The 27,931-nt window shown below is 28.1% G+C and overlaps 1 protein-coding gene across 4 annotated transcripts in view; it reads left to right on the top strand.

The window, feature by feature from the left end:
* LOC105845287 (uncharacterized) overlaps positions 1-27,931 on the top strand; it is a 129,047-nt gene that overhangs the window by 38,153 nt on the left and 62,963 nt on the right. For all 4 annotated transcript variants that reach the window (XR_010641309.1, XM_065808187.1, XM_065808186.1 and 1 more), the window contains exons 6-7: positions 8,963-9,832; positions 10,000-10,341. Coding sequence is in view for 3 of the 4 variants with exons in the window: in XM_065808187.1 (XP_065664259.1) it covers positions 8,963-9,832; positions 10,000-10,341 (1,212 nt within the window). In the remaining variant the exon portion in view is untranslated. The remainder of the gene's footprint in view (positions 1-8,962; positions 9,833-9,999; positions 10,342-27,931) is intronic.

The following is a 27,931-nucleotide window of genomic DNA, read 5'->3' on the forward strand; positions in this document are numbered from 1 at the left end:
AAGCAAGAGTTTTTAGTTCATAGCATACTCTAATGTAGTTGAACAGCATTAAATTAGCATTATTAATTAGCAGATATTTAAGAACTTCCTTACATTACTTTTTACTGTGACGATGAGTATATCAAATACCTGTTTAAAAAGATTAAGTTAGTATTGGAAAAAATAAGCGCGTCAAAAAAAAATTAATTTTGTGTAATCTTAAGGAGCTCTATGCAGCATATAAATTAAAGTATCTAGACCATAAAATAAGGTTCTCCAAATTTTTTAGACAGAGCAAGAAGCAGTAGTCCTTTCATCCAATTGTCATCTATTACATAAAAATGAAATTAGAGACATCTTCTTTTTGTAATTTCAGATTTGCACCTTGTTGTTAAATTAATCTAAGAGATTATGCATTTAATCATTAATCATATAAAAATTTATCAATGAGATTATGGGAAATCACTATTTGATGGAATAGGTGGCACTAAAAAAAGACTATTAGCCACTGAAATAATAAAGAAAATTATAAACTGGTACAATTAACCAAACCGTGATGGTAATGGTTGGATTTAAAAAAATAATTCAATTTTTCATTTCATTAAGACACCATCAGTATTATATAACAATATAAGTAGTATGTTTACTAATATTTCACTTATATTATCAAGGTATCTTTTATAAAATGGTAACTTTGGCTACAATATATGTGTAATGTTTGCTTATGCCAGTCCTTTTTATTTTGTATTTTGTATATATTTTTTTTTAAAGCATTTTTTTACTCTTTTTCAAACAATTATGGGGTTTAGTGATAAGACAACTTACTCTTCTTTTTATCCAGGTCATGTACATTATTTATTTATGTATTTTGTTAATGTAATTATTTTTAAATGTTGATATCATATAAAAATATTTATATATATTTCAATTTCTTATTTTTTAACACAACATGAGATTTACTTTCTAATGAAGTGCAACCAAGGACCGAAAATTATATCATTTTTAAAACACCTAATGTAATAATACTTAAAATAAGACTTTATAAATGATGTTATGCAGAGTAGAATAATCTGTAATAAATAAATTATATTTCTAATGTATTGTTCTGTAAATTATAATAACTAAATCATAAATGTATATGTAAAAACATCAAATTGTATTTTTATATGAATACTTTTAAAAATACTCATTATATGTTTATCAGAACTATAATTTTTTATAATTATTATTTATATTAACATTATATTAATATTTGTTGTTTCATAAAGAGGCTTTCTTAAAAAAAGTCTAACCCAAAAGCGTAAAACAAAAAACTTGACAATTTCCAAAACAAGAAATGATTATGAAAAAGTTTAAGTTATGATTTTTTTTCTGCATCTTTGAATTCAGTAACTTTCAAAACCAATTTTACTTTCAATCAATATCCTTTAAATGCACAAAATCTATAAAAAAAAATTGTCCAAAAAATGAATTTGAATTTGAAATTTAGTCAAGAAATGAATTCGAATTTAATGCAATAAAAATTGATCACTAACAATTTTCCAAGTAAACAATTAAAAAAGTGTTGTATTTTAACAAATACAACAATTTATTATAGCATATTATATACAAAACAAATCTTTACCTTTATCAGAAACACCATCACTGTAAGTGTTTTTTGGTGACTGATAAAAGTTATTTAGCTCATCAAGTCTTTTGGCGGCTTGTACTGATTGGTTCTTGTTCCACAAATCATTTTATTTTATTTTTTAGGTACCAATATTCACACATTTACTTTCACGAACTTTTACCACTTATGATAAGCTACACAAATATACTCATGAAAGCTACAAAACTGGAAATTTCACTTTTGACCTAGTTTACATTTTGCTGACCTATCCTTTATTGATAACCAGTCTCTGTTTAATGGAAGTTGTGAGCCAAGTTTGGAAATTTTGTGTCTAAATTTAAAAATGGAATATCTTCATTATGCTATAAGAAACCAAAACCATATTATTTTGTTAAGATAGCCTCACATCTCTTTCATTTGATAATCCATGAGAGTTGGACAACATTAGTAAAACCACAACCTAAGGTAACAAATAACCTAAGGTAACTTTCTCTTGTTAAGATAGCCTCACATCCTCTTTCATTTGATAATCCATGAAAGTTGGACAACATTAGTAAATCCACAACCTAAGGTAACAAAATGGGAATTTTATCACTGCCAAACTTAAGAGCAAAAAGTAACCATCTAAAATTTTAAATTAAGATTCAGTACCCTCAAAAAAAGTCAGGTACCAATTAGAAGCCTTTTTCTTCCATTTGAACTTAAATTGTTCAAAAAACAAATAAAACAAATTCCATAATAGCAGGCATTAGAAAATATAGAGCATTTTGGGCTGATTTTGAAATGTCATAACTTTTGAATTGTTTATAGTTAAAAGCTTAAGTTTTGCATTTTTTAATTTTTCATTGATAGATACCATTGGTTAAAATTTGAAGAGGATGGATGGAAAGACTGTCCTCCTTTAACACAACTCAAAGTAAAATCACTATATACATTTGTATCATTACGAACATAACATCACAAACATAACAGACAAGAAAAACATATATAACTTTGTCCTTGTTACTGTATTATTTATTTACACAAATTACAGTATTTATATTTTCGTTATATTTTTGACAATTTACAATACTTTTATATTTAAAATTTTGAAAAATTAATGTTTATAGTTCAGCTCAAATTGACCAAGCCCTTTTTCTTTACCCTTCAGCCAATATTGTTGTTGTTGGTGAATTTAATGCTCATCACACTAAGTGGCTTTGCTCTAGTATAAGTGACTCTGTTGGTGTTAAGGCCCATAATTTTTGCCTTTGTCAATCTCTAACACATATAGTCAACTTTCCAAAATCATTTACCTTCTCTACTTGAATTGTCTTGTTTCTGATCCTAGTCAGTGCTCAGTTTCTCCACATTCCCTCTTAGGTGCTTCTGATCAAGGTTTGATCTTTATAAAACTATTATCTCATTCTTCTTTATCATCAGATTTCCCCTATCATCATACCACTTACAACTATCTTGAGGTTGACTCTTTCCATGATTCTCTTTGTGATGGCTCTAGGGTAGAAATTTTTTGTCTTCCTTTTGACAAATGTTCTTCTTATGTAACTTCTTAGATTCAGGCTGACATGGAATCTTTTATTCTCTCTCAACATTTCCAAGTGAAGCCTCACTCTTCTTTATTGTTTTCCTCTCATTGTGCTGCTGCAATTTCCAATAGTATCCATAACTTTCATATTTATCACCATACAATTCTTTAGAAAACAGGCGTCTGTTTACTGTTACTAGAAACCATTGTAAAAATGTTTCATCCAAATCAAAAACTTGCTATTCTCAGGTCACAAAATCTTGCATTTCATCTCAAAAATTTGGCTTGACTTTTGGAGTATCTTTAAGAGTGTCTATAATTAGGGCAAATCTGTTATCTCTTGCAAATCACCTTTCTTGCATGATTCAGATTTCGTTACCTCACCTAAAAACAAAGCTGATCTCTTGACCCACTATTCACGTTCTACCTGATATAGCCAACAAACAGGTTGATCCATTGTTTGACATTAGTTTGACTCCAGCTTCTGTATGTAATGTGATTTGCTGCTTAGGCTCTTCTACAGCTTGTGGTCAGGACAACATACCTGTTATAGTCTACAAGTAACAAGTGCTTATCAGAGTCTTGTTTTTCAGTCTGCTGGAAAGCAGCATCTGTTATCCCTTATTCAAAAATTCTAAAAAGCGATCTGACTCGTCTAACTGCCATCTATTAGTCTTCTTCCTATCATAAGCAAGGTTTTTGAGTCTTTAAATAACAAACACTTAATCTCTTGAATCTAATAGCCTACATTTTGATTATTAATATGGATATTGATCTTCTCATTCTACTGCTGATTTGTTAACAGTAATAACTGATAGATTTTATTTTGCATCAGATAGATCCGGAAAAGTTAGTACTATTGCTATTGACATTTCTAAAGCCTTTAATAAAGTTTTGCACACTGGTCTATTCCATAAGCTTACGGTGTATCAGGTTTTTCAAGGTTTTATGCTTAGTCCAAAATTTTTTTTAATTTACATGAACGGTCTCCCTGAAATTCTCACATCTAAGGTGGCATTGTTCACTGATGATACCACTATTTATTTTTGTCTTGATAAGAATCCAACACTCTCTGATTGCTTGGACAGTGCGTTTGAGCTTAAAAAGGATCTTACTTCTGCTACAGCATGGGGCTCTCAGTGGGTGGTGAACTTCAACTCAGATGAAATTCAATTTTTTTGGCTAATTGTTATCGCAACAATTTAGATCTTTCTTTATTCATGAACAGTATTGTTATCATCGAGTCATTTATTTTTCGTCTTCCAGAATTAACTCTTACTTCCTATCTTTCTAGAAAACCATATATCTAATTGATTGCAAAATTAGCATCTGCTAAGGTTGCAGCTCTTTATCATGCTCGCTAATTTCTTACTTCGGATTCTATTTATCTCTATAATTCTCCAATCTCTCCTTGTAGGGAATACTGTTGAGTCTATCTTTGAATGATGCCCTTCCTCTTTTAAACAAGGTGCAAAAACGATCTGTAAATGTAGTTGGACCTGCTCTCGCAGCCAACCTTCAATCATTGTCACATTGTCAAAATATTGCTTACTATATAATGGGCACTAAAATATTGCTAAATACTATAATGGGCACTGCTCTTAGGAGCTAGTATCACTTGTGCCATCAACTAAAACTCATTCTCGTGTTAAATAAAAATAAAACTTTTAGAGAGCGGCATCAGGTCAGCAAAAATAATTTGACACAATGAGGTTACTATAAAACATATAAATAAAGTAGACAATTTTTGCCACCTTCAAACACTTTCAGGCTGGCATCGTCAAATGTATATACCATATATATATATATATATATATATATATATATATATATATATATATATATATATATATATATATATATATATATATATATATATATATATATATATATATATATTTCCACATTTTTAAGGTTTAGGTGCCAAAATCACTAATTTTGGCATACATTGAATTTCTAAATCAATTGGTTCATGAACATTTAGGTATTTCGGTGATAACTTTTATATGTTTTATTACAAACAAAAAAAAAAAATACACTTTAACATCTACATCAACAATATTTTGTATAACCACCTTTAGCTGCGATGACTGCTGCAACTCTCCTTGGCATGCTCTCTATCAAATTTAAGCACTGTTTTTGAATGTTTTCGTTATGGTGCCATACTTCAATTAATCTTTCAATTAATTTTTGTTTATTGGTTACCAAAATTTTTGACATTTCCCACTTTAAAAGTTCCCATAATTTTTCTATTGGATTTAGGTCTAGTGAATTTCTTGGCCAGGGTAAAACAGTAATTTTTTTGTTGTCTAAATACTTAGATAAGCTTTTTGCTTTATGGCGTGGAGCCAAATCATGTTGGAAAATAAATTTTCCATCTTGAAATCACTCCTTTGCCTGAGGTATGAGGCGTTCCTTGAGAACTTTAATGTACTGATCCTGGCGCATCGTATTTTGTACAATATACGATGGCCACTTATAACAGACCACACCATTATTTTGAGTTCCCTGGCCACTTATAACAGACCACACCATTATTTTGAGTGGGTGTTTTACTCTTTGCACCAAACAGTCCTCATTAAACTTCTCGCTTTCTCTTCTTCTCACAAAATTGGTTTTATCCATCATGTTCTCTATAGTGGTTCGTCTGTGAAGCAAACCTTAAAAGTCAAAGTTATAAAAATTAAAAAACACCATTTTTTTAATAAGTAGCCAAAATATGTAAAAGAATTCAGTTTATAAGAATGATTTTTTTCAAATATACCTTTTTCCAATCATCAACAGTAAAGTGTAAATGATTTTTTGCCCATTGTAGACGCTTTTCTTTCACAGCTTCAGTGAGCTTGGGTCTGATTGCAGGTCTACAAGCTTTGAAGCCCTGTTCTGCCAATCTTCTACGAAGAGTCCCCAAAGAAATTGATATTCCTTGTTCATTAAGGATTTCTTTAAGGACTTTTTTTGATTTTCTCCTATTTTCCACCACTATATCTCTTATTTTTCTCTCTGTACGTGGGGTTGTCACTCGATGTCTGCCACAGTTTTTCCTCTTTCTTAATTCTATCGAATGTTGCCCTAGAAAGCTTTACATTCTTTGCTATTTGTCTATTGGAGCTATTTCCAGCCAATTTAAGACCCTGAATCAGTCCAACTAGAGATGGTGAAATATCCTTTTTTTTTTCCCATTACTTTAAAGATAACAAAAAAAGAAGGTTAGGTTATGGTAAATAAATATAGACAAAAAAATATTAGATTTTTTAAACATTCAAATAGAAGAAACACTTACCTTTGTTTAGGAAAAAAAAAAATTTTCAGTAAAAAATATGAAAATAAAAGTAATTTGTTCTTGGACTAAAAATTGCTGTCAAAAATCCACGTGTATTCAAAAAACTACCGTTAATAACTCAAATGCTACTAACTTCATTACAATGCAATAAAATGTGTTGCCACTATGATAAAATAATGCCAAGATGTGGCATAATGGATATTTGTGACATTTACTAATTGAAATCAAATAACTACAAACAATACACACACATATATATATAAAAAAAATTAGTAAAACTAATTTTTTTCTTCAACTTTAAGTTTCACCATTGCTTAATCATCAGGAAGAGTTACTAAATCTAAAAAAAAATTCAATTTATAGAAAAAAATATTTTATAGGAAGTTATAAATTATTATAAAAAATTTTTAATTACTATATTTTTTTAGTTAATGGGAAGTTACAGAAACTAATTATTAGATAAATTTCTTTGGAATGGGGATGGTTTAATTTGGTCATTTGTTTTTATAATTTTTTAAGAAGTATTTATTTTCGTGCCTACATTTAGAAATTAATTCAGATTTTTTATTTAATAAATTTTCCTGATTTAAATGAGTTATTATTTCAAATTTTTCTTGCAAACATAGCATACATTTTTTTGAAATGTTATTATAGGTAGTGGCAGATTTTAGAATAGACCATTGTAAATTAAAATTTTTCTTTTTTACTTTTAAATCTCGAATATATTTTGACAGCATAGTTTCTTTTGAATATTTTTTGTGTTTAAACGACTGTTTGTGGTTGGCATAACGTTTTTTCCATTCTCCCTTGGTTAAGCCAATATATTGTTTATCAGGGTTGTTTTGTGAGGAAACAATGCACTTGTAAATTACATTTTTCGAAAGGCATTTTCCATTTAGAGGGCAATCTATTTTTTGTTTACAATTACAATAATCAGTGTTTTTTTCTTTTATATGTTTATTTTTATTAATTAACGTGTAGTTGTGGCCTTTTATAATTCTTTCTAAATTTTTTGTACAACTATAACTTACTTTAATGGTATTTCTGTTAAAAATCTTATTTAATTTATTAGAGGGAGAAAAATGTTTGTCAACTAATTTTAGAAAAATTTTATATTTGTTGAAACATTTTTGCTGTACTTACTTTAATGGTATTTCTGTTAAAAATCTTATTTAATTTATTAGAGGGAGGAAAATGTTTGCCTACTAATTTTAGAAAAATTTTATTTATATTTTTTGAAACATTTTTGCTGTACGTTTTGTTGAACCAAATTATGTTTCTATTTCTATTACGCTTTTTTGCAATTTTCTTTTCAAATTTTAGCTCGAAATTTTGAAAGCCACTTTTTTAAGGACATCTTCATAAACGCGTTTAGAGGAGTTAAAAATATTTTCATTAGAAGAGTTTTGGTTTAGCCTATTGTTAATTGAAATTGGAATTTGTTTTAGAATTTGAGGGGATGGTTCGAATTCACATTAATATACAATAATTCGTCATTAGGCTTTTTGTAGGGCTTATAGGAACTCTGAGAGGTTAAATGTGACATCAAGAAAATTCACTATTTTTAAATTTATGTTTATTTCAATTTGTTAGCCTAATTTACATATATATATATATATATATATATATATATATATATATATATATATATATATATATATATATATATATATATATATATATATACACACACATATTTGTATGTATATACATATATACATATATATATATATATATATATATACATATACATATACATACATATATATATATATATATATATATATATATATATATATATATATATATATATATATATATATATATATATATATATATATATATATATATATATATATATATATATATATATATATATATATATATATATATATATATATATAAATACATCCCTCAGAGTTAGGGTTGGCATTGGACCTAAAAGTGTTGACCTATAAAAATCTTTCTCAGCATTGTTTACTTCTGCCTTTTTTTTTAATATATTTTTTTTAATGGAATTTTATTATTAATAACATTTTTTAAGAGAATTTTTTTTTCATGTCTGCATTTAGAAATCAATTCTGGTTTTTTATTTAATAAACATTCTTTGTTTGCTTGTCAAGATATTTCAAACTTTTCTTTTAGGTATAATATGCATTTTTTGGAAATTTTATTATATGCAGGTGCTGCTTTAAGGATGGACCAATTTAAAACAAAATAATCATTTCTTTTATCTTTTAGTTCCTATATGTATTTTGACAGCATGGTGTCTTGATGTTACAATTAAGATGTTCTTATGCTAAGTTTATTCTTATGCTAAGTTTATGTTGTATTAAGACAAAAGATTTTTTGAGAAATTGAGAAACAAAAAATGTTTCATAAAATCCTCTAAAATAATTCTTATTTCACACAATGCTTTTTGTTTTTAGTTTCTAAAATGTTTGTAGAAGAATAAAAAAATATAATAATTGCAAAACTTGATTAAAAGATTTTTTTATAGATAGTGTTACAATAGTTATTATTTATTTTATATTTTAAAATTTGAATAAAAGTTTTTTTATTCTAGATAATGTTGGACCCACGCAAACTCAGACAAACTTTTATATTGATCTTAATGATGATTATATTTTTACTGAAGTAATTCCTGGAAATTACTCAATGTATATTTATAATAAAAATCCAGTAGAGTTTTCAATAAATGCAATTGAAGCCTTTAGAGTTTTAAGTAATGATGTTGTTTTTCCTTCCAACTGTTCAATGACATTAGGTGATTTTTGCATTAACAGTACAACTGGTAAGATATATACAAGTAGTGGTATTTTTGGCAAACTATATTCTAACACCAGCATACTTTTTTATGTCAGCGTAGTAGACATCTCAGTTTATCCAATGCGAAGTCTTAATGTTCCTTTACAACTTCTAATTACAGATCGTTGTTATCGTTCAACTGCAAATTATCAATATGTTGTCACCAATTGTGTCAACTATACAAGTATTACTTCAGTCAGAGTCAACGAAACAAAAAAGTTTATTTTTCTTTTATATCCTTTAGAACGTATAATTTCTTTGGAAATTGATTCTTCACCCATTTTAAACGTTTTTGAATATGTTAGTTTTAATGCCACATTTTATAACAACAGTGAAGAAATATATTCTTTTACCTCGAGCAAAGTGCAAGTAAAGCCAACTTTAAGTATACCATTAAATGTTTCGTATGGAATTGTAACTGAGATTCATGTGACAATTTTTGGACATAAATTTGATCAAATAAATATTTTTTCTCAAATATCAGAGCCAAAATTAAAATATTTAATTAGATATATTTGTACATCAAATTGCTTAACAAAGTACAGCGAGTGGCTTAGCATATCTCAACAAAAACCTAATTGCAATAGTGACCTTGATTATTTGCATATCAATTTTGATGTGTGTTTTGGTAATCATTTTATCATTTTTAATATAATAATTTTATATCAGAAGTTATAATTTTATATTTATATTATTAACTAAAGGTAATAAATTAAATTATTTAGTTTTTCTGATTTTGAATGTTTTTATCAATGTTTTTTTTTTCTACAATTGTTATTTAAAAGTGTTTTACAGATCCTGATACAATGTTTTTAAGCAAGCCAACATTGGGCTCTAACATTGTAACATTGGAAGGCAATGTTCTAATCAATAGCATGATATATTTATCTCCTTTTGAATTTGTTAAAAGTTATTGGTTAAAAGATGGAATTACAGTATTACAACCTTTAGCAAATGATCAGCAAAATTTACAAATAACACAAGGAAGCTTAAAAGATAATTACCTATTGCATGGATTTACTGCTGGAGGTCTGCTTATAAAAAACATTGGTATTTCTAACCAAGGTTTTTATCAATGTGTGATTGAAAATAATGGAAAACGTTTTTATTCTGAAAAAGTAAAGGTGATTTTATCAGGTAATTTTCTTTTTTTTTTTGTTTATTTATACAAACTTTACTATTTTGATATAAATACACTTTTTATTCAAATTATCTGTTTTATTATATAATAATCTATATTAAGTCTTATTTTATTTGATAAAATGAATATAGGTTTAAAGCAAAAAAGCAATTAATATAAATTTTTTTATTATTATCATCTTATTTGTAAAAGAGGCTGTTAGTTAAAACAGATAACCGTTACAATCCGATAACGCACAGTTACAATCGGATAACTTACAGGAATTGTTTTAAACACTCTGGCAATACAGAAAATGGTCCCAAGTAAAACAGGTTGTGTGTCCAAAACTGGATTATTAAATACATTTATTTTAAAATAGGCAATTGCTTAGTGCGGTTAAGAGAAATTTCTTTATTGTGTTAAATGCAGGCTAAACTAATTGGTTACATAAACATATATTATCAAAAATAATGAATGCTTTTCAAACAAATGTTTACATAAAATTAGATACCAAAAATGATAAATCTAAAATAAGAAGTGCAATGAATATGTAAATACTAAGAAAAACATCCCATATGAAAATTGGAAATCAATGTACCTGATAGAGATAAGCTGTTGTGATACGGGAGTAGTAGTTGGTAAATATCGTTATTCATATTAGCTTTTATTAGAAATTTCATATTAGAAAATAGTTCATGGTTCCAAAATATTTATTGTAAAACCATGTAATAAACAGCGCTAAAGACAAGTAATCAATTTAGATATAAACAAATTTTATTTATGGGAAAATGACTTGTCTTGGCTTTTAGTAAATGATTAAAAGCAGTGAGTTACAACAATGAAACTATTAATCGTTTTTAACAATAGACACCAACATAAAGATAAGCCAAATGTCTATCAACACAAGACATTACAAAAAAGCAATAACCCTATTTGACACTAAGCAGTGCTGAGTCACCTCTCTGCTGTAAGTACATCACTTGGCTGGCAAGATTGACAAATCTTGCTCTACTTGCTTGCCAAGTTACACCACTTTCAAAACATAGAAATGACATAACATGGAAATAATATTAGCATATATACAAATTATAATCACAATATATTTGTTTAACCTTATATTACATGTATATATATAAATATATATATATATATATATATATATATATATATATATATATATATATATATATATATATATATAAACCATATATATGTATATATATATGATTTGATTGTAGACATTGTGTATAAGAGTGTTAATAATTAATAAGAAAACATCAAACAAATTCTCTTAATACAAATAATAATTTATTTTGAGAAATTTTCACTGGGTTATGGACACCAGCATCATCAGCTTGTAAAATATTAATATAAAATATATATATATATTTATATATTTATATATATATATATATATATATATATATATATATACACACACACACACACACACACACACACACACGCACACACACACACACACACATATATATATATATATATAAAATTAGTAAAAAACACTTATCTAACTTTTTTCTTCAACTTTAAGTTTCACCATTGCTGGATCATCAGGAAGAGTTACTAAATCTCAAAAAAAATTCAATTTAAAAAAAAATATATTTTACAGGAAGTTATAAATTATTATAAAAAAATTTTCAATTACTATATTTTTTGGTTAACGGGAAGTTACAGAAAGTAATTATTAAATAAATTTCTTTGGAATGAGGATAGTTTAATTTGGTCATTTGTTTTTATAATATTTTAAGAGGTATTTATTTTCGTGCCTACATCTATAAAATTAATTCAGATTTTTTATTTAATAAATTTTTCTTGCAAACATAGCATACATTTTTTTGAAATGTTATTATAGGTAGGGGCAGATTTTATAATAGACCATTGTAAATTAAAATTTTTCTTTTTTTCTTTTAGATCCCAAATATATTTTGACAGCATAGTCTCTTTTGAATATTTTTTGTGTAAACGATCGTTTGTGGTTGGCATAACGTTTTTTCCATTCTCCCTATATATATATATATATATATACATATGGTTTATATATATGGTTTATATGTGTGTATATATATATATATATATATATATATATATATATATATATATATATATATATATATATATATATATATATATATATATATATATATATATATATATATATATATATATTAGGTTAAATGAATATATTGTGATTATAGTTTGTATATATGTTAATATATACAAACGATAATCACAATATATTCATTTAACCTTATATTACATATATAATCACTTTATATAACAATTATATACACATTAGATAATATACATTTTACACTATTATAAAAAAACACATTTATAAAACAAGTTTATAACTCATATTACCACGTATACATATTTATCAAAAACTTGTTTAACTCTGAACATAATATAAACATTAGTCCATTTTAATTTTGACCCTAATGAACAAGTTTTAATTCACAGAGTGTTGTAAAATGTTCCCAAGGTTATGTTTTCTTAATGAAATTTTTATTTATTTTATTTTGGGTGACTATTTATACTTGCGCCACTTTTTTAATTTTTAACTTTTTTACACGTTATGAGTTTTTAAGGACATTTATAAACAATCGACGGGAATAGAAGTTTACAAATCATTAACTATATAATTACATCATTACAAAGAATGGAAGACTTTTTATCAGTACCGATTGAGCACATTTTTATTACTATTATATTTGTTAACTAGTGGTATTTTAAAAATGCCCAAGTTCGTTATAAAATTCAAAAAAACATGATTATCAAACACATGGTGTGTATAGGGCGTTGCCCTATACACACCAATTAAAAATTTTTAGATTCTTTTGATCTCAGACAGTTCAATCACTTCAAACACTGGCTATTTAAAAGAGGCTTGTGCAAGGTTAGCTAAGTTTCATGGCCAAATATTATTTTTTTAAACCTTGTGCCATCATATTGGAGAGCTTCATATAGCCGTAGCTATAAATAAAACTGTTAAGACAGGGTGTTATTGATGCAAGCAAGGAGACAGTGCTGTTGCAATTTAATCACCTAAATGTTAAGGGCATCTACCTAAAAGCAGGCTCTATCATTGTTCAAAATTTGCTGGAATCTGCTAGTCCATAAAAGGTAAAGAAATAATACGATAAAGATAAAACTAAATAACTCTAAAATACCTTTGCACAAAAACAAAATATATAGGTTTCTAATTAAAATTTAAAATTTTTTACATTTAGACTTTTAAGAAGTGTAGAAACTATTTTTTGTGGAAAAGCAGGTCATTAGGTAAAAATTAACATAAATAGAGCTATTTCACACACCATGTTTTTGGCAAAGACATTTTGCTACATAAAATTCAAGTTGCAATACCCCAAAATCAGCGAGGTTCTTATTATAAGTTATAAAATACTCAAGGAGATCAACAGATTGGCTGACTATATTTCTTTCTCCTGGGCAGTGTGGTTTTTGACCTGCAATTTTTCTGATTCTGCGTTTTTTAAAGTAAAACTTAATTTCATAAGTTTTGGTATTTTTGTTTATTTGATATTGTTTAAGAATAGTATATGTTATAAAAGTAATGGATTGTTTAAAAAAATGGTTTAAAACAAAAAGATTTAAAGTCAGATGTAAAAGACAAAGATATAACTCTCAAGCAGTTTTTTTTCCACTTAAAGAATTTTCCTAAAATCGGTAGAAAAATATTAGAACGGAAATTGATAGAAATTGCACTTTGGTTTTACCTTGTCAAAGTTAAATGTAATAAGTTTTTAGATGTCATTTTAAAACTTATTTTATATACATTGCTTTATTTTTAATTTACACTTTTAAGATCAATGAGACTATTCTCAGATGTGCCATTATATTAAATATGAGCTTGCTGCAGAGTTGAAATTTAAATCATAGTAAAACCATCCAAGGTGTTAACCTTGATCACTACATAAAAAATGGTAAAAAGTTTTTAACCTGAAGGGAGTTTTAGAAAGATATAAAAACGGATAGAACCAAAGCTGAAATCCTTCTTAAAACAGTTTTCGTTGATAAAAACCAGCCTCTTAGTCTTAAGCTGTATATTTCACCAGACTACAGGTTAATTTTTGATATTCCAGGTCATAGTTTGAAAAAATGACTGTGGATGAGACTCCCTCACAGTTTTTGCATACAATGAATTTCAAAGCTTTTAAAATCTCTCAAAGTAGCTAAAAACTCATTAGAACTCACAGTAAAATCGTAAATCTATAGTTTAAGAAATTTATTTCTTAAAACAAAAGATATATTTCTTGCCTTGAAATATTGAAAAATTGCTAGGTGGGAAATATGCCTAAAGCGAGAAATGAATTTCTTGTTTTCAGACATAGATTGAAGGGTGGGGGGATATTTATTTCTTAAAACACAAAATGTATTTCTTATTTTTTAAAAAAAAAGAATTGTAATAAGAAGTTCAATTTAGATAATTGTACTGATTACAGTACAATTTATCCAAGATAATGTAGAGCATGTAATGAGCTTGGAGAAGCTTCAGAAGCTACTTTAAATAAAGAGTTGCTGTAAAACACTATTAAAAAAGAAGAATAGTAGAAAAAAGAAGTCTGCTACTGTGAATGCCTCCTTAATATTGACTATAAGTCAATAACAAAAACAAATTGAACGGTTCTAAAAATTTGTTCTGCTCTGACATCTAACTGCAAACACCGAATCTTAAAAAATACATTTAAAAATTATTTTTTTACATATTTTCTTAAGATGTTTTACAAGAATATGTTTTTCATATTTCTTGAAACATATATATATATATATATATATATATATATATATATATATATATATATATATATATATATACACATATAATATATGTATATTATATATATATATATATATATATATATATATATATATATATATATATATATATATATATATATATATATTATATATATATATCAGAGCTCGAATTAGCACAAAAAAATCAAATCGCAAAAAAAAAAATTAACCTAACTCCATGTAACAGCTCTGCAGTAAGAAGGGGCGGGAGGGTTGTGTTAGTATAAAATTGTATTTTTTCAACATTAGTTCGTAATTGTTATATTTTTAACATAATATCTCTTATATTTCGATATTAATTTATTTAAATAATCGCTTTCATTCTTCTCTTTAGCATTATGTAATATTAGTAATGTCTTAAAACTTCTTAAATTGTTCACCAAATAATTTCAGTTATTGATCTTCAATTACTTACTTTATATTATGTAAAAAATCAGAAATAAAAATCAAAGGAAAAACAAATATAAAAAAATGATTTTGTTATAAAATACAGTAACAATATAATTGAGTCTTCTTCAACTTATCTTTAACTTACCTTCAAGTTCTATTATTAAGCCATATAGTTCATAATTTTTTTCTAATTTAACACAAGTTAATAAAAACCACTATTTTAAAGAGAGAACTATCCAGAAAATAGTTCTAGAAAAAATGAGACACTTCTTGAAAGTGAGAAAAAAGTTATACAGCTCTAAAGTAGTTTGTTTTGACCATTTGTAAATCGAGGGGGGCCACTGTGTCATGTTTGTAAGGCTATAATTTCCGAACCGTTGTATTAGGAGGTCTTAAATTTAATTTAACTTGAATTAACTGAAATTAAATTTAACCTATCTACATGATGCACATAATAATATGTAAAAATCAGGAAAATCGGAGATGGTTCCCCACAAAGTTTTCTTTAACTTGGTTGAAATATAATGATTTGACCTATATATATATATATATATATATATATATATATATATATATATATATATATATATATATATATATATATATATATATATATATATATATATATATATATATATATATAATATATATATATATATATATATATATATATATATATATATATATATATATATATATATATATATATATATATATATATATATACAGAGCCCTGTATATATTATATATATATATATGATGTAATCAGCAAGTAAAGTATTTAATACTACTAAGATATTTACTAATACTTTTACTAATTGTTTTTACTTAACATGATACTTAAAAAAGTAAAAGTAAAAATGCAAATAAAACAATATTTAATATATATATATATATATGCATATATATGTATATATATGTATATATATATGCATATATATATATATATATATATATATATATACATATATATATATTAGGGCTGTCCAAAAAAAATTTTTTTTTCAGATTTGATTGCATAGTTGTTTATTTTGTGCCATTTGACATAGTAATTAACTGTGCAAAAAATCTTTCCAATCAGATAATGTTTAGGGGGTGCTCAATGACCATAAAGTTTTACGAAAAATGTGAAAAACATGGAAAAAGTAACAAAGTTCCACAAATTTCTAAAACCCGGTTAATTAGATTTTTCAGATTTGATCAGTTTTAATTATCTCTAAATATTAAATTCTGAATACAAATTACAATCCACATCCACTTTAGACTGGTTTATTAGCAGAGAAATTAATGAAATAAAATACTGCAATACGACTAAAGTTCTGCGGTTTTTGTTATATCAGAATTTTTCCAAAATAAAACACTAGGATTTTTGACTCTTTGTCATTGATTAAAATACAAATTATAAACAAAAAAACATATGAGCAATTAACATTTAATTATCGTAATGCTATAGTTCGTGCAATGTTAATGCTAGCGAGGACTATAACTCTTCAGAGTACACTTTCTGGCATCTGGCACTCGCTTTCTGTGATCCTCAACCACCTGAATTAACCTCTGCATTTCAGATTCATTCCTTGTAATCGATTCATTAAACATCGACATTAAAGCCACAGATCGTTCGGCAGCATCATTTACTACTTTCAATGAATATACTAAATTTTTTCCTTCTTGGTATTCTGGGGAATCATTCCAGGTAGCTGGATCGTTGTTGAACAGAAAATCAATATCAACCTTCATTGACCGCAACGCACTTGCTGAAACTGATGTCACCAGCATGTCCAGAGATTTCTTCTCTAGACTTTCAATGTTCTTTAATTTGATCAACCTTTCAGACCAGTTCTCACCGTGAAATTTCATGTTGGAAATCATTTTTCGCTTCTCTTCCGTTTGAAGTTTGTTTGAAAACAAAGCTAGTGGGACCAATTCTGGTGAAAGGTACCACAAATGGTTTTGAAAGTTTTTGACTGCTGCTTCGGAAATCGTTTTATTCACAACTGCAAACTGCTTAAGTTGCTGAAACAGAAACAAGTCATTAACTGGAGCATCGCTGGCATTTGTGCATGATATCCAAGATTTTACATAAACCAGACTAGCAAATAAGCAAAATTCACAGAGATTTTTTTCCTCTTTTGTGGTCAACTTGAACTCTTCACGAAATAAATAAATCTTAAAACAATAAATAACCTTGGCCATCCAGCGAGCCATGTGATAAGCACCAGGGATCTTGAAATGATCATTTTTCTCTTCTTGATCAGGCAGTTTTCCAAGTATTAACAGACAGAGATCCATGATTTCTTTGTAGTCATCCCTTGGCATTTTAACATGCAGGTTTTCTTTGAGGAATGCAATCACTTCATTTTGTAGTTCTTGCACCAGGGGTATTTTCATTCGAATGTCATCCAGAGGTTTAAAATTTCCTTGATTAACTTTGGGCCAATATTGCTGAAATCTCTGGAAATGAGGTATGTTGGGACCAGATGATGGTCCAAATTGTGATCCAAACACTCCTGCTACTATGATCTCATTAACATGGTGTCTGCAAGCGAAATATAACAAATTTCTACCTATATGTTTCTCTAGAACTACACATGCACCATTTTTGGAGCCAGTGTTAGAGGCTGTAGTATCAAAACTCATTCCAATAACATCACCAATTATGTCCCAGAAATTAAGCAGATGAATAACTGCTTTTGCTTGGGCTTCTCCAGTTCCAGCTGATAGTTTTGCTATTCCAAGTATTTTGTCAACATTGTGACCTGTCACACCTACAGATAGCCGGTCAACATTTGCTTTAGGGGCTGCAGAATTTGTACGATCTATCATCAGTTTGCCATCCCAGTGGACGATTAATGGTGGTTTGTCCAAATCGCAGAATTCAGTTCGAACAGTGGCTTCAATATTTTATCGATGATAGGTTCGTTTTCTACGGACTGTAGAACGTGACAATGATCCATCATCGAGGTTCTGTCCACCAGCCCTTGCAATTGCTGCTGCTAGTATAGTAAATTTTGTGTCAGATAGATTAATTCTGTCTAATGTTGATGAAACATCAGGCGAGTCAAGAATTGTATCTAAGATACATTGTCGTTTTGGAGTACTTGCTAAACTTGATTCAGCTGACCCTGAAGAACTTGCTTTACTGACTTGTTGTCTGTAATAAACAGGGATTTCTATCTCAAAATCTCTATCAACCATTTTGTCATTATCAACAGCATCGTTATCGTTGTCATCACTATAACTTTCGTCATGTAAAGGTTCAATAACAGGAGCTATTGCACTCGCACCAGATTGTCTTTGCTCTTCTTTTAGCTTTCGTTCTCTCTCTGCTTGTTTCCTTGCTTCATTTCTTTCTTCTAATTTTGAAAGTTCTTTGTCCTCTCCAAACATCACCATTTTTCTCTGACATCTCTGATCCAATAAAAATTCTTTATCTTCTTCAATTCTGATCATGGTTTTAGCATCCTTGTGGGCAATGTCAAAAAGTAGGCCAATGGTGTCTGTAAATGGTTTCTCTCTCGATTTCTGAGAATCTGACAATCTGGATTTTTTTTTTTTTATTAATTTAAATTCCTGGACTAAAGTTTTCAACTTTAAGACTACATTCTGATGAAATGCTGTCGGAATACGGGCTTTATTCCAAATAATAATCAGTTCATCAACAGTTGTTTTAAGACTTTCAGGCACTGACTTTTTGGTTGAATTAAGATGATAAAAAAATGTTTTTAAAACATCAGATGTTAAGGGAAGAACTTTATCTGGAAGATTTGGCTCTGGTTGTCCAATTAAAAAGATTTTGGTTTGAAGTCGTGTAGAGATAGCAACACGAGATGATGCTGCCATTTCAATGATAACTGAAATATTATGAGAAAATCAAAACTCAATACCATATTATACAAACTTATCATTCAGTTGTTGGTTTATGCAGCTGCAGCAATATATTATAATAATTATTACTAAAGAAATTAAATAAATATTTTCAAATTAGAAATTATTATTATCTGCACTTAATAACAAACAATGCACTACCAGACTACCATGCTAGTTTTCTGTAATAGGTTACTAAGGTTAGGTACTATCAAAATATTAATACATTTGTTGTCAAACTGAAATTCCAAATAAAAATAATATTTATACTTGTAAACCTTTTTATTCTGTTTGAACAAATTCTAAATTGAGTTAAATAATAGTATTAAAATTATGAATACAAATTTTAACAAAATGATATAAACACAGTTGTTTTAAACACTAGCAGACATTTTTTAGTCTGGTGCCCTGATGACAGTTAATCTGCTGCACTTTAATTAATCTATATAGCACGCAATCAGACAATATTTCAGTGGAAAAAATCTAACTAACCAGGTTCTAGAAATTTTTGGAACTTTGGAACTTTTTACATGTTTTTGACGTTTTTCGTAAAACTTTATGGTCATTGAGCACCCCCTAAACATTATCTGATTGGAAAGATTTTTTCCACAGTCAATTACTATGTCAAATGGCACAAAATAAACAACTATGCATTCAAATCCGAGAAAAATTTTTTTTTCCTGTGTTCACATGAACAGCCCTAATATATATATATGTATATATATATATATATGTATATATATATATATATATATATATATATACATATATATATATATATATATATATAAACATTTATATATATACATTTATATATATACATATATATATATATATATATATATATATATATATATATATATATATATATATATATATATATATATCCAAATATGTATATATATATATATATATATATATATATATATATATATATATATATATATATATATATATATATATATACACACACACACATATATATGTATATATGATGTAACCAGCAAGTAAAGTATTTATATACATATATATATATATATATATATGTATATATACATTTATATATATACATTTATATATATACATATATATATATATATATATATATATATATATATATATATATATATATATATATATATATATATATATAAATTTTTTTTTTTAAATATAAGTATGATCTCTACGCCACTTATTACCACTCTGCATATAAATTGGTTGTTGAAAAAAAATTATGGGATTGGCTAATAAACATATGTAATTTTATATAACAGATATAAACACATAATATAATTATTATAAATATTATTATAACACATTTTTATTTATTTATTATTATAACACAATTATAAACAAAATATATAACACAATTTTATAAACACATATCAACACATATGACTAATACAATTTTAAATAAATATGAAAATATTACAAATAATAAACAAAATTATGCATAAAACATGTACTCTTAATCTACAAACAATAAATGTTTACAAAAATTAAAAAAGATACAACTTTAAAACTATGAATTAAGAACATTATCTGTGTTGCATTTTTTATCTACCATACCTTAAATGGGATGTCAATTAATTTTAAAAACAAACTAATAAACACCCTTGTACTTGAACACGCAATATACAATTGACTATAATAGAAACATGGTTTTTTTAGATAATTACTAACTCTATCAAACGTTTGACCTTGGCTTTTATTGATTGTCATTTAATAAAACTGACAGCGTTTTAGAACAAAAAGCGTTTTCGAAAAAGGTAAATTAGAATCTGATGGAGCCAAATGAATTCGAGGAACAAATACCAGTTTACTTCCAGAAATGCTTGTCAAAACATTGGCATCTATTGTTTTGGAGAGCACAAACTTTCATTTGAGTGCCATTGCATAACCCAGCTTTAAGATCTAAATTTCTAAGTAGCATAAATACACAACAAATTTTCAATAAAGAGCCATACCCGAAGGAGTTAAGCTATTCAAATACTCAACAGGAAAATTATTTCTTTCATCAAGGCGGTCAGTCTCAATTTTATCAGCACTTTTATAAGCAATATGTTTTGTCCTCTTCATGTTGACGTTCAAGCGCTTCTTCATTGATTGATCATGAATCCACATTAGTGTTAAAATGACACCTTCAAGTGACAGGTTAAAATGTCACGTTTAGAATAATGATCTTGTTCAGCATCTCCAAATATCTTTTAAACAATTGAGTTGTTTTCTCCAATAATGCACTGATGCAGTATTTCAATACATCCTTTTAAAAGAATCTTTCTCCTTGATAGGTACCACTATCATGTTTCAATAGCCATTGGGAAAATTCTTCTTCCCCATCACGTACTCTCATATTTTCAGTTAATACAAACTTCTGTATCCATTGCTATTGTAAACAACATTTTATACATTATTCTGCAACTTCAGGTGGTTGTCCTCTTTTCACAAGTATAAAATATAATATATAGATATTTGCTTTAAGTCACCACCAAAAAGAGTTTTCTTCCAAACAGAAAGTTGTTGTTGCAACCTTCTTTTAACAACCATCGATTGCATTTAAAGCGCGTTTGAGAATAATGGATTTCTCGTCAAGCAAAAACAAACTAACTTGCCTTAATATTTTGATATTTCTTCCTTGATATTTATTTTATATTATAGGAATATAAGGTACCACCCAACGGTTATCTACATTTTTGTCTTTAATGTTGATAACCAACCCATTATCATGATGCGTGGATAACCATTGGTAATAATGAATGTGTTGGCATTAAATTCTTTAGGATAATCTTTGCTGCATACCCCATCTTTTATGCATGGACCATTTGGATTCAGTATCCCATATTTTAATAACATTATAAAGTTAACAATCAACAATCTGATCTGGAATTTCTGCAGATATTAAATTATTGATATTCTGTGCTGTTTCATCATTTTGCCATCATTAGCTTATCATCATTTGCATAGTTAAGTAAAATATGAAGATGTGGCAAACTACACTTTTGAAATTAATAACCTGAGCTTGTGTTACAACTTTTCCTAACATACCATACTTAAAAATATCATTAAGGAGGTTCTTTAATTTGAGTTTAAATACTTGAGTAACCAAGTCAGGTCTATCATTTGCTGTCTGCCTGGATATAAGTTTTCAGTTATCTTGTGCCATTTTGGGTTGCTAGTAAAAGTAATAAAAAAATCTGGTACCATACTTTTTAACTATAGGCATAGCATCTTCAAAGTTTTCTTTGAGAAGAAAAGATTGAAGATGCTTCCGATTATATGTATGTACACACATTTGTATTTATGTATGTGAGTGTTTATGTATGTATGTTAGTCCAATAATGTGCATGTGTATATGTATGCATATCCCCGTGGTGGTATGCGTGTATATATGTATGTTTATGTATTTATAAATTCTTTTGTAAGTGTTTGCATATGATATACAGGTTGTGTATACTCGTATTGTCACAAACCTCACATTCAACACTTACTAACTATGATGTAAAAACTCATGTGTATTATTAATAGTGTACATTTATCATGCTTATAAAGCAGGCCATATCATAACTGCTAATAAACTTCTGCTCAAACTTCCACATAAACGATGAGAAGACTACTACACACTCTGGTCTAGTATTACAATTGATTGCAATTTTGTTTACATGTTCATGTAAGGCATTTTCATAATCCAGTAGTGGTGTAGTGGTTAAGTGCTCATCTTACAAGCAAGAAGTTTTGGGTTCAATCCCCCCATGTCTTTGGTAGTACAGCACTCAACTTTTTTCTCCATGCAGCAGCCTTGTTTGTCAAAGTTTTTGTTTCAGAGTTATAGAGTTGAGAGAGGGTTGTGTCTACAACTAAAAAAGTAACCTCCTTCACTGTAGTGACCTTCTTGGCCTTGAGAAGGTGGATTAACATTAAAAAAAAAATTAGTGGTTGTGAATCAAAATAACACTTAATTTTTTACCATTTTATATTGACTCTATATGAGAAATACAACAACAAAAGAGGAGAATATCTTTAGACCCTATATGAGAAATACAACAACAACATATATCTTAAATTAGCTACAAAAATTATTTGCAGAATTCAAATTTAATCAAAATATTTTTTTTATTTTAAAGTAGTGACTGTAAAATTTATAACCCCCTCCATTGACAAGAAGCTTGTATAAATTGCAAAACTTTGGCTTTAATATAATTAAAAAAAGAAAAACATCTATAAGTGTACTCATAAAATCTATATAATGCTTTCATAAAAGAACTATTTTAGTCCATTTAGATTAAATTAATTGTTGATTTCAGGGGCTGTGAAACCCAAGCAATAAGTTCATCTATTACAACATAAATTAATTTCTTTGGCTTTTTTCATTATTTCTTAATTAAGTTCAGGATTGAAGTGTTCATTTTAAAAATATATAGTGTTGATTATAGTAAATCCTTATAAGATTAACATTTTATGCATATAAAAGTTTAGTTATAACTTTTACAATAATTATAATTTTTATTGCTATAGTTGTCTTAATAAGTTCTTTTACTCTTTAGTTGTCTAGTTTTTTCTACTATTCTATAGTTTCTTGTACTTTTTATCTATTTTTATTTTCCAAGTACTTTTGTTTTTGATGAGATATTGTGGAAGTTTTAGGTTTTATTTATTTTCATTTATTATTATATATTTGTTTTTTATTGTTAATATGTTTTTGTTTTTTACTCTTACTAGATTTATTATTATAAAGTATTTGTTTAATTATAAACTTCACTATAGTTACATTTACTACTATTTTTTTCATGTGTCATTTTTTATATTATAGTTATTTCTGCTTATTAATATTTACAATATCATTCAGGGGGTCATATATGTATTTGGTGATTGTAGGCTAAAGTGGCGTAATTGTATTCATATTGTATTTGATTTGATTAAATATTTCTTAAATATTTTTGTTTGTATTTGATTGAAATGTATTTGTAATTCCATAAACTTAATTGACCAGTTTTTTTTTGTGAAAAACCAAGAAATATGTTCTAGCACCTTAATAATTTAAATTTATGATGTATAGTTGCAACTATAACTTTTTTTGGGTAATATTTTTAAAAAATTGCAATTATGTTCATTACACATTGTTTTTATAGAATGAAATTAAAATGCTTAATATTTTTGGCATTAAATTAAGGAGTAAACAGATTCTATCTGTTGACCAGCCTCACACCCCTTCTTCATCTATTAGGCTGGCGCAGATATATTTTTAATACATTGTTTCCAGTTTAGGATGTTGAATGCTGGATCTTCTTGACTCAATGCATAGGTTTTGCTTGTGTCTCTGTTTTTATGACTAGGCAACTTATTCTATTGTCTCCTAATGAGGATACAGCTCTAAAACTCAGTTTTATGGCTCTAAGGCCGGCTGGTAGTCAGGTTTCTCAATCTCTGTGGTAGCTCTTAGAGCGGTTGATTCCATCAACAGCTAAAAATATCAAAGTATTAACAATGCCATTTTGCGCATGGATGGTGTCCCTGTTTGTACTTTTGGTGTGCATTGCCAAGGCCACATTTAGAGCCCATACTTGCAGCTTAGGGTTTATTAATAGTAATAAGACAATTGGTTGGGCTATTAAACTGTGTACTGAGTACTATATTTGAGTCAAGTTCTTTAACAAATTTAAGAATGAATAAAGTACCAAAAGCTATAAAGCACAAAAAACCATCGTAATCACCAAGTTCTCTAAATCTATCATTCACTAATATTCGTGGTCTTCGAAGTAACTTTACTTCTGTTGAGTCTTATCTCTTGCAAAGTTCACAAGACCTACTTGCTCTTTGTGAGACTAATTTGAGTTCGGCTGTCTCATCACCCGTTGGGAAACTAGGTTCGAATCCACAGACTATTTTTTTATGTACTTTCGTTTAGCACCATTTCACTCTATTGCCTTTCTCTTTGTTCGGAATTTTTGATGTTATTTCTGATCATATTGACCAAGTCCTCTCTATTTATCCATCAGCCAATATTGTTGTTGTTGGTGACTTTAATGCTGATCACACTGAATGGTTTGGATCTAGTATCAGTGACTCTGCAGGCATTAAAATCCACAACTTTTGCCTTTCTCAATCCTTAACTCAAATAGTCAACTTTTCAACTCGCTTTCCAGACAACTAGAATCATTTACCTTCTCTACTCGACTTATGTCTTGTTTCTGATCCTAGTCAGTGCTCAGTTACTCCACATTCACCCTTAGGTGCTTCTGATCACAGTTTGATTTCTCTAAAACTATTATCTCATTCTTCTTCATCATCTGAATCCCTCTATCATCGTACCTCTTTCAACTACCTTAAAGCTGACTGAAACTCTTTCCGTGATTTTCTTCGTGATGGCCCTTGGGTAGAAATCTTTTGTCTTCCTGTTGACAAATGTGTTTCTTACATAACTTCGTAGATTCAGGCTGGCATGGAATCTTTTATTCTTTCTCGACGATTCCAGATCAAGCCTCACTCTACTCCATGGTTTTCCTCACATTGTGCTGCTGCAATTGCGAATCAAAACCATTACTTTTATATCCATCAGCAAAACTCCAATTCAAATCAGCAATTCTCCAGAAAACAGACATCTGTTTATTACTACAAGAAACCATTGTAAAAAGCTATTCTCAGTTCATGAAATCTCGTATTTCATCACAAAAGGCTCTCCTGACTTCTTGAGAATCTTTAATAGTATCAATAATAAAGGCAAATCTGTTATTCCACCTCTCTTGTATGGTTCAAACTTTATCACCTCACCTTAAGACAAAGCTGAATTGTTTGCTAAGAACTTTTCATCAATATTATCTCTGGATTCCACTAGTTGCGCTTTACTTGATATAGCCGTCAAACAGGTTGATCCATTGCTTGACATTCGTGTCACTCCAGCTTCTGTATCTAAAGTGGTTTGCTGCTTAGACTCTTCTACAGCTTTCGGCCCGGACAACATACCTGTTATTGTCTTGCAGAAGTGTTCTCCGAAGTTATCGTCTATACTCTCAAAACTATTCAACAAGTGCTTATCAGAGTCTTGTTTTCCAGCCTGCTGGAAAGCAGCATCTGTTATCCCTATTTTCAAAAATTCTAGAGAGCGATCTGATTTGTCTAACTACTGTCCCATTCGTCTTCTTCCTATCATAAGCTTTGAATCTTTAATTAACAAACACTTAATCACTCATCTTGAATCTAATAACTTACTTTCTGACCATCAATATGGATTTCGATCTTCTGGTTCTACAGTTGATTTGTTGACAGTAATAACTGATAGGTTTTATCGTGCATTAGATAAAGGTGGAGAGGTTAAGGCCATCTCTCTTGACATTTCTAAAGTTTTTGATAAAATTTGGCATGCTGGTCTTCTCCATAAGCTTTCTTCTTATGGTGTATCTGGTAACTTCTTTAAGCTTATTGAATCCTTCTCTTCCAAATGTAGTATAAAAGTTGTCCTCGATGGACAGCACTCACCTTTTTATTCTGTAACTTCAGGGGTTCCTCAAGGTTCAATCCTTAGCCCTATACTGTTTTTAATTTACATTAATGATCTCCCAGATATTCTCACATCTAAGGTGGCATTTTTTGCTGATGATACTACCATTTTTTCTTGTCATGATAAGAAGCCAACACTCTCTGATTGCTTGGAGGGGGCATTTGAGCTTGAAAAGGATCTCACTTCTGCTATAGCATGGGGCTCGCAGGGGCTGGTGAACTTTAATTCAAATAAAACTTAATTTTTTTCAGCCAATTGTTATTGCAATAGTTTAGATCTTCCTATTTTTATAAACGGTAATGTACTTGAGGAGTCATGTACCCTTCATCTTTTAGGATTAACTTTTACTTCTGATCTTCTTTGGAAACCATATATCAAATCCGTTGCAAAATTAGCATCTGCTAAGGTTGCATGTCTTTATCGAGCTTGACACTTTTTTACTCCGGATTCTATTCTCTATCTCTATAAATCTCAAATCCGGCCTTGTATGGAATACTGTTGCCATATTTGGGGTGGATCTTCTAATGATCTTTTAGACAAGGTGCAAAAACGCATTGTAAACATAGTTGGACCTGCTCTTGCAGCCAACCTCCAACCATTATCAAATCATCGTAATGTTGCTTCTTATTTCTCTTTTCTACAGATACTATAATTGGCACTGCTCTAAATAGCTAGCGTCTTTTGTGCCATCTACTAAAATTCATTCTTGTGTTACTCGTCATTCAATTAAATCTCATCCTTTTTCTGTGACTATTCCTAAGTGCTCCTTAAACTTATAATACTCTAGTTTTTTTCCTTAAACATCAGTACTTTGGAATTTGCTTCCTTTATTTTACTTTCCTGATTCATATAATTTGCAATCTTTTAAGTTGTCTGTCAATCGTTATCTTGCTCTACCATCTTCATCTTTTCTCTTCCAGTAACTTCAAACTTTATTTGTGGTTGTTTGCAGCCTTGTTGGAAGCAAAGATATTAAAAAAAAAAAAGTAAATAAGAATGTGCAATATATATAATTAAATAATTTACTT

Source organism: Hydra vulgaris, chromosome 10 (assembly GCF_038396675.1).
Source record: "Hydra vulgaris chromosome 10, alternate assembly HydraT2T_AEP".
Taxonomy (NCBI): domain Eukaryota; kingdom Metazoa; phylum Cnidaria; class Hydrozoa; order Anthoathecata; family Hydridae; genus Hydra; species Hydra vulgaris.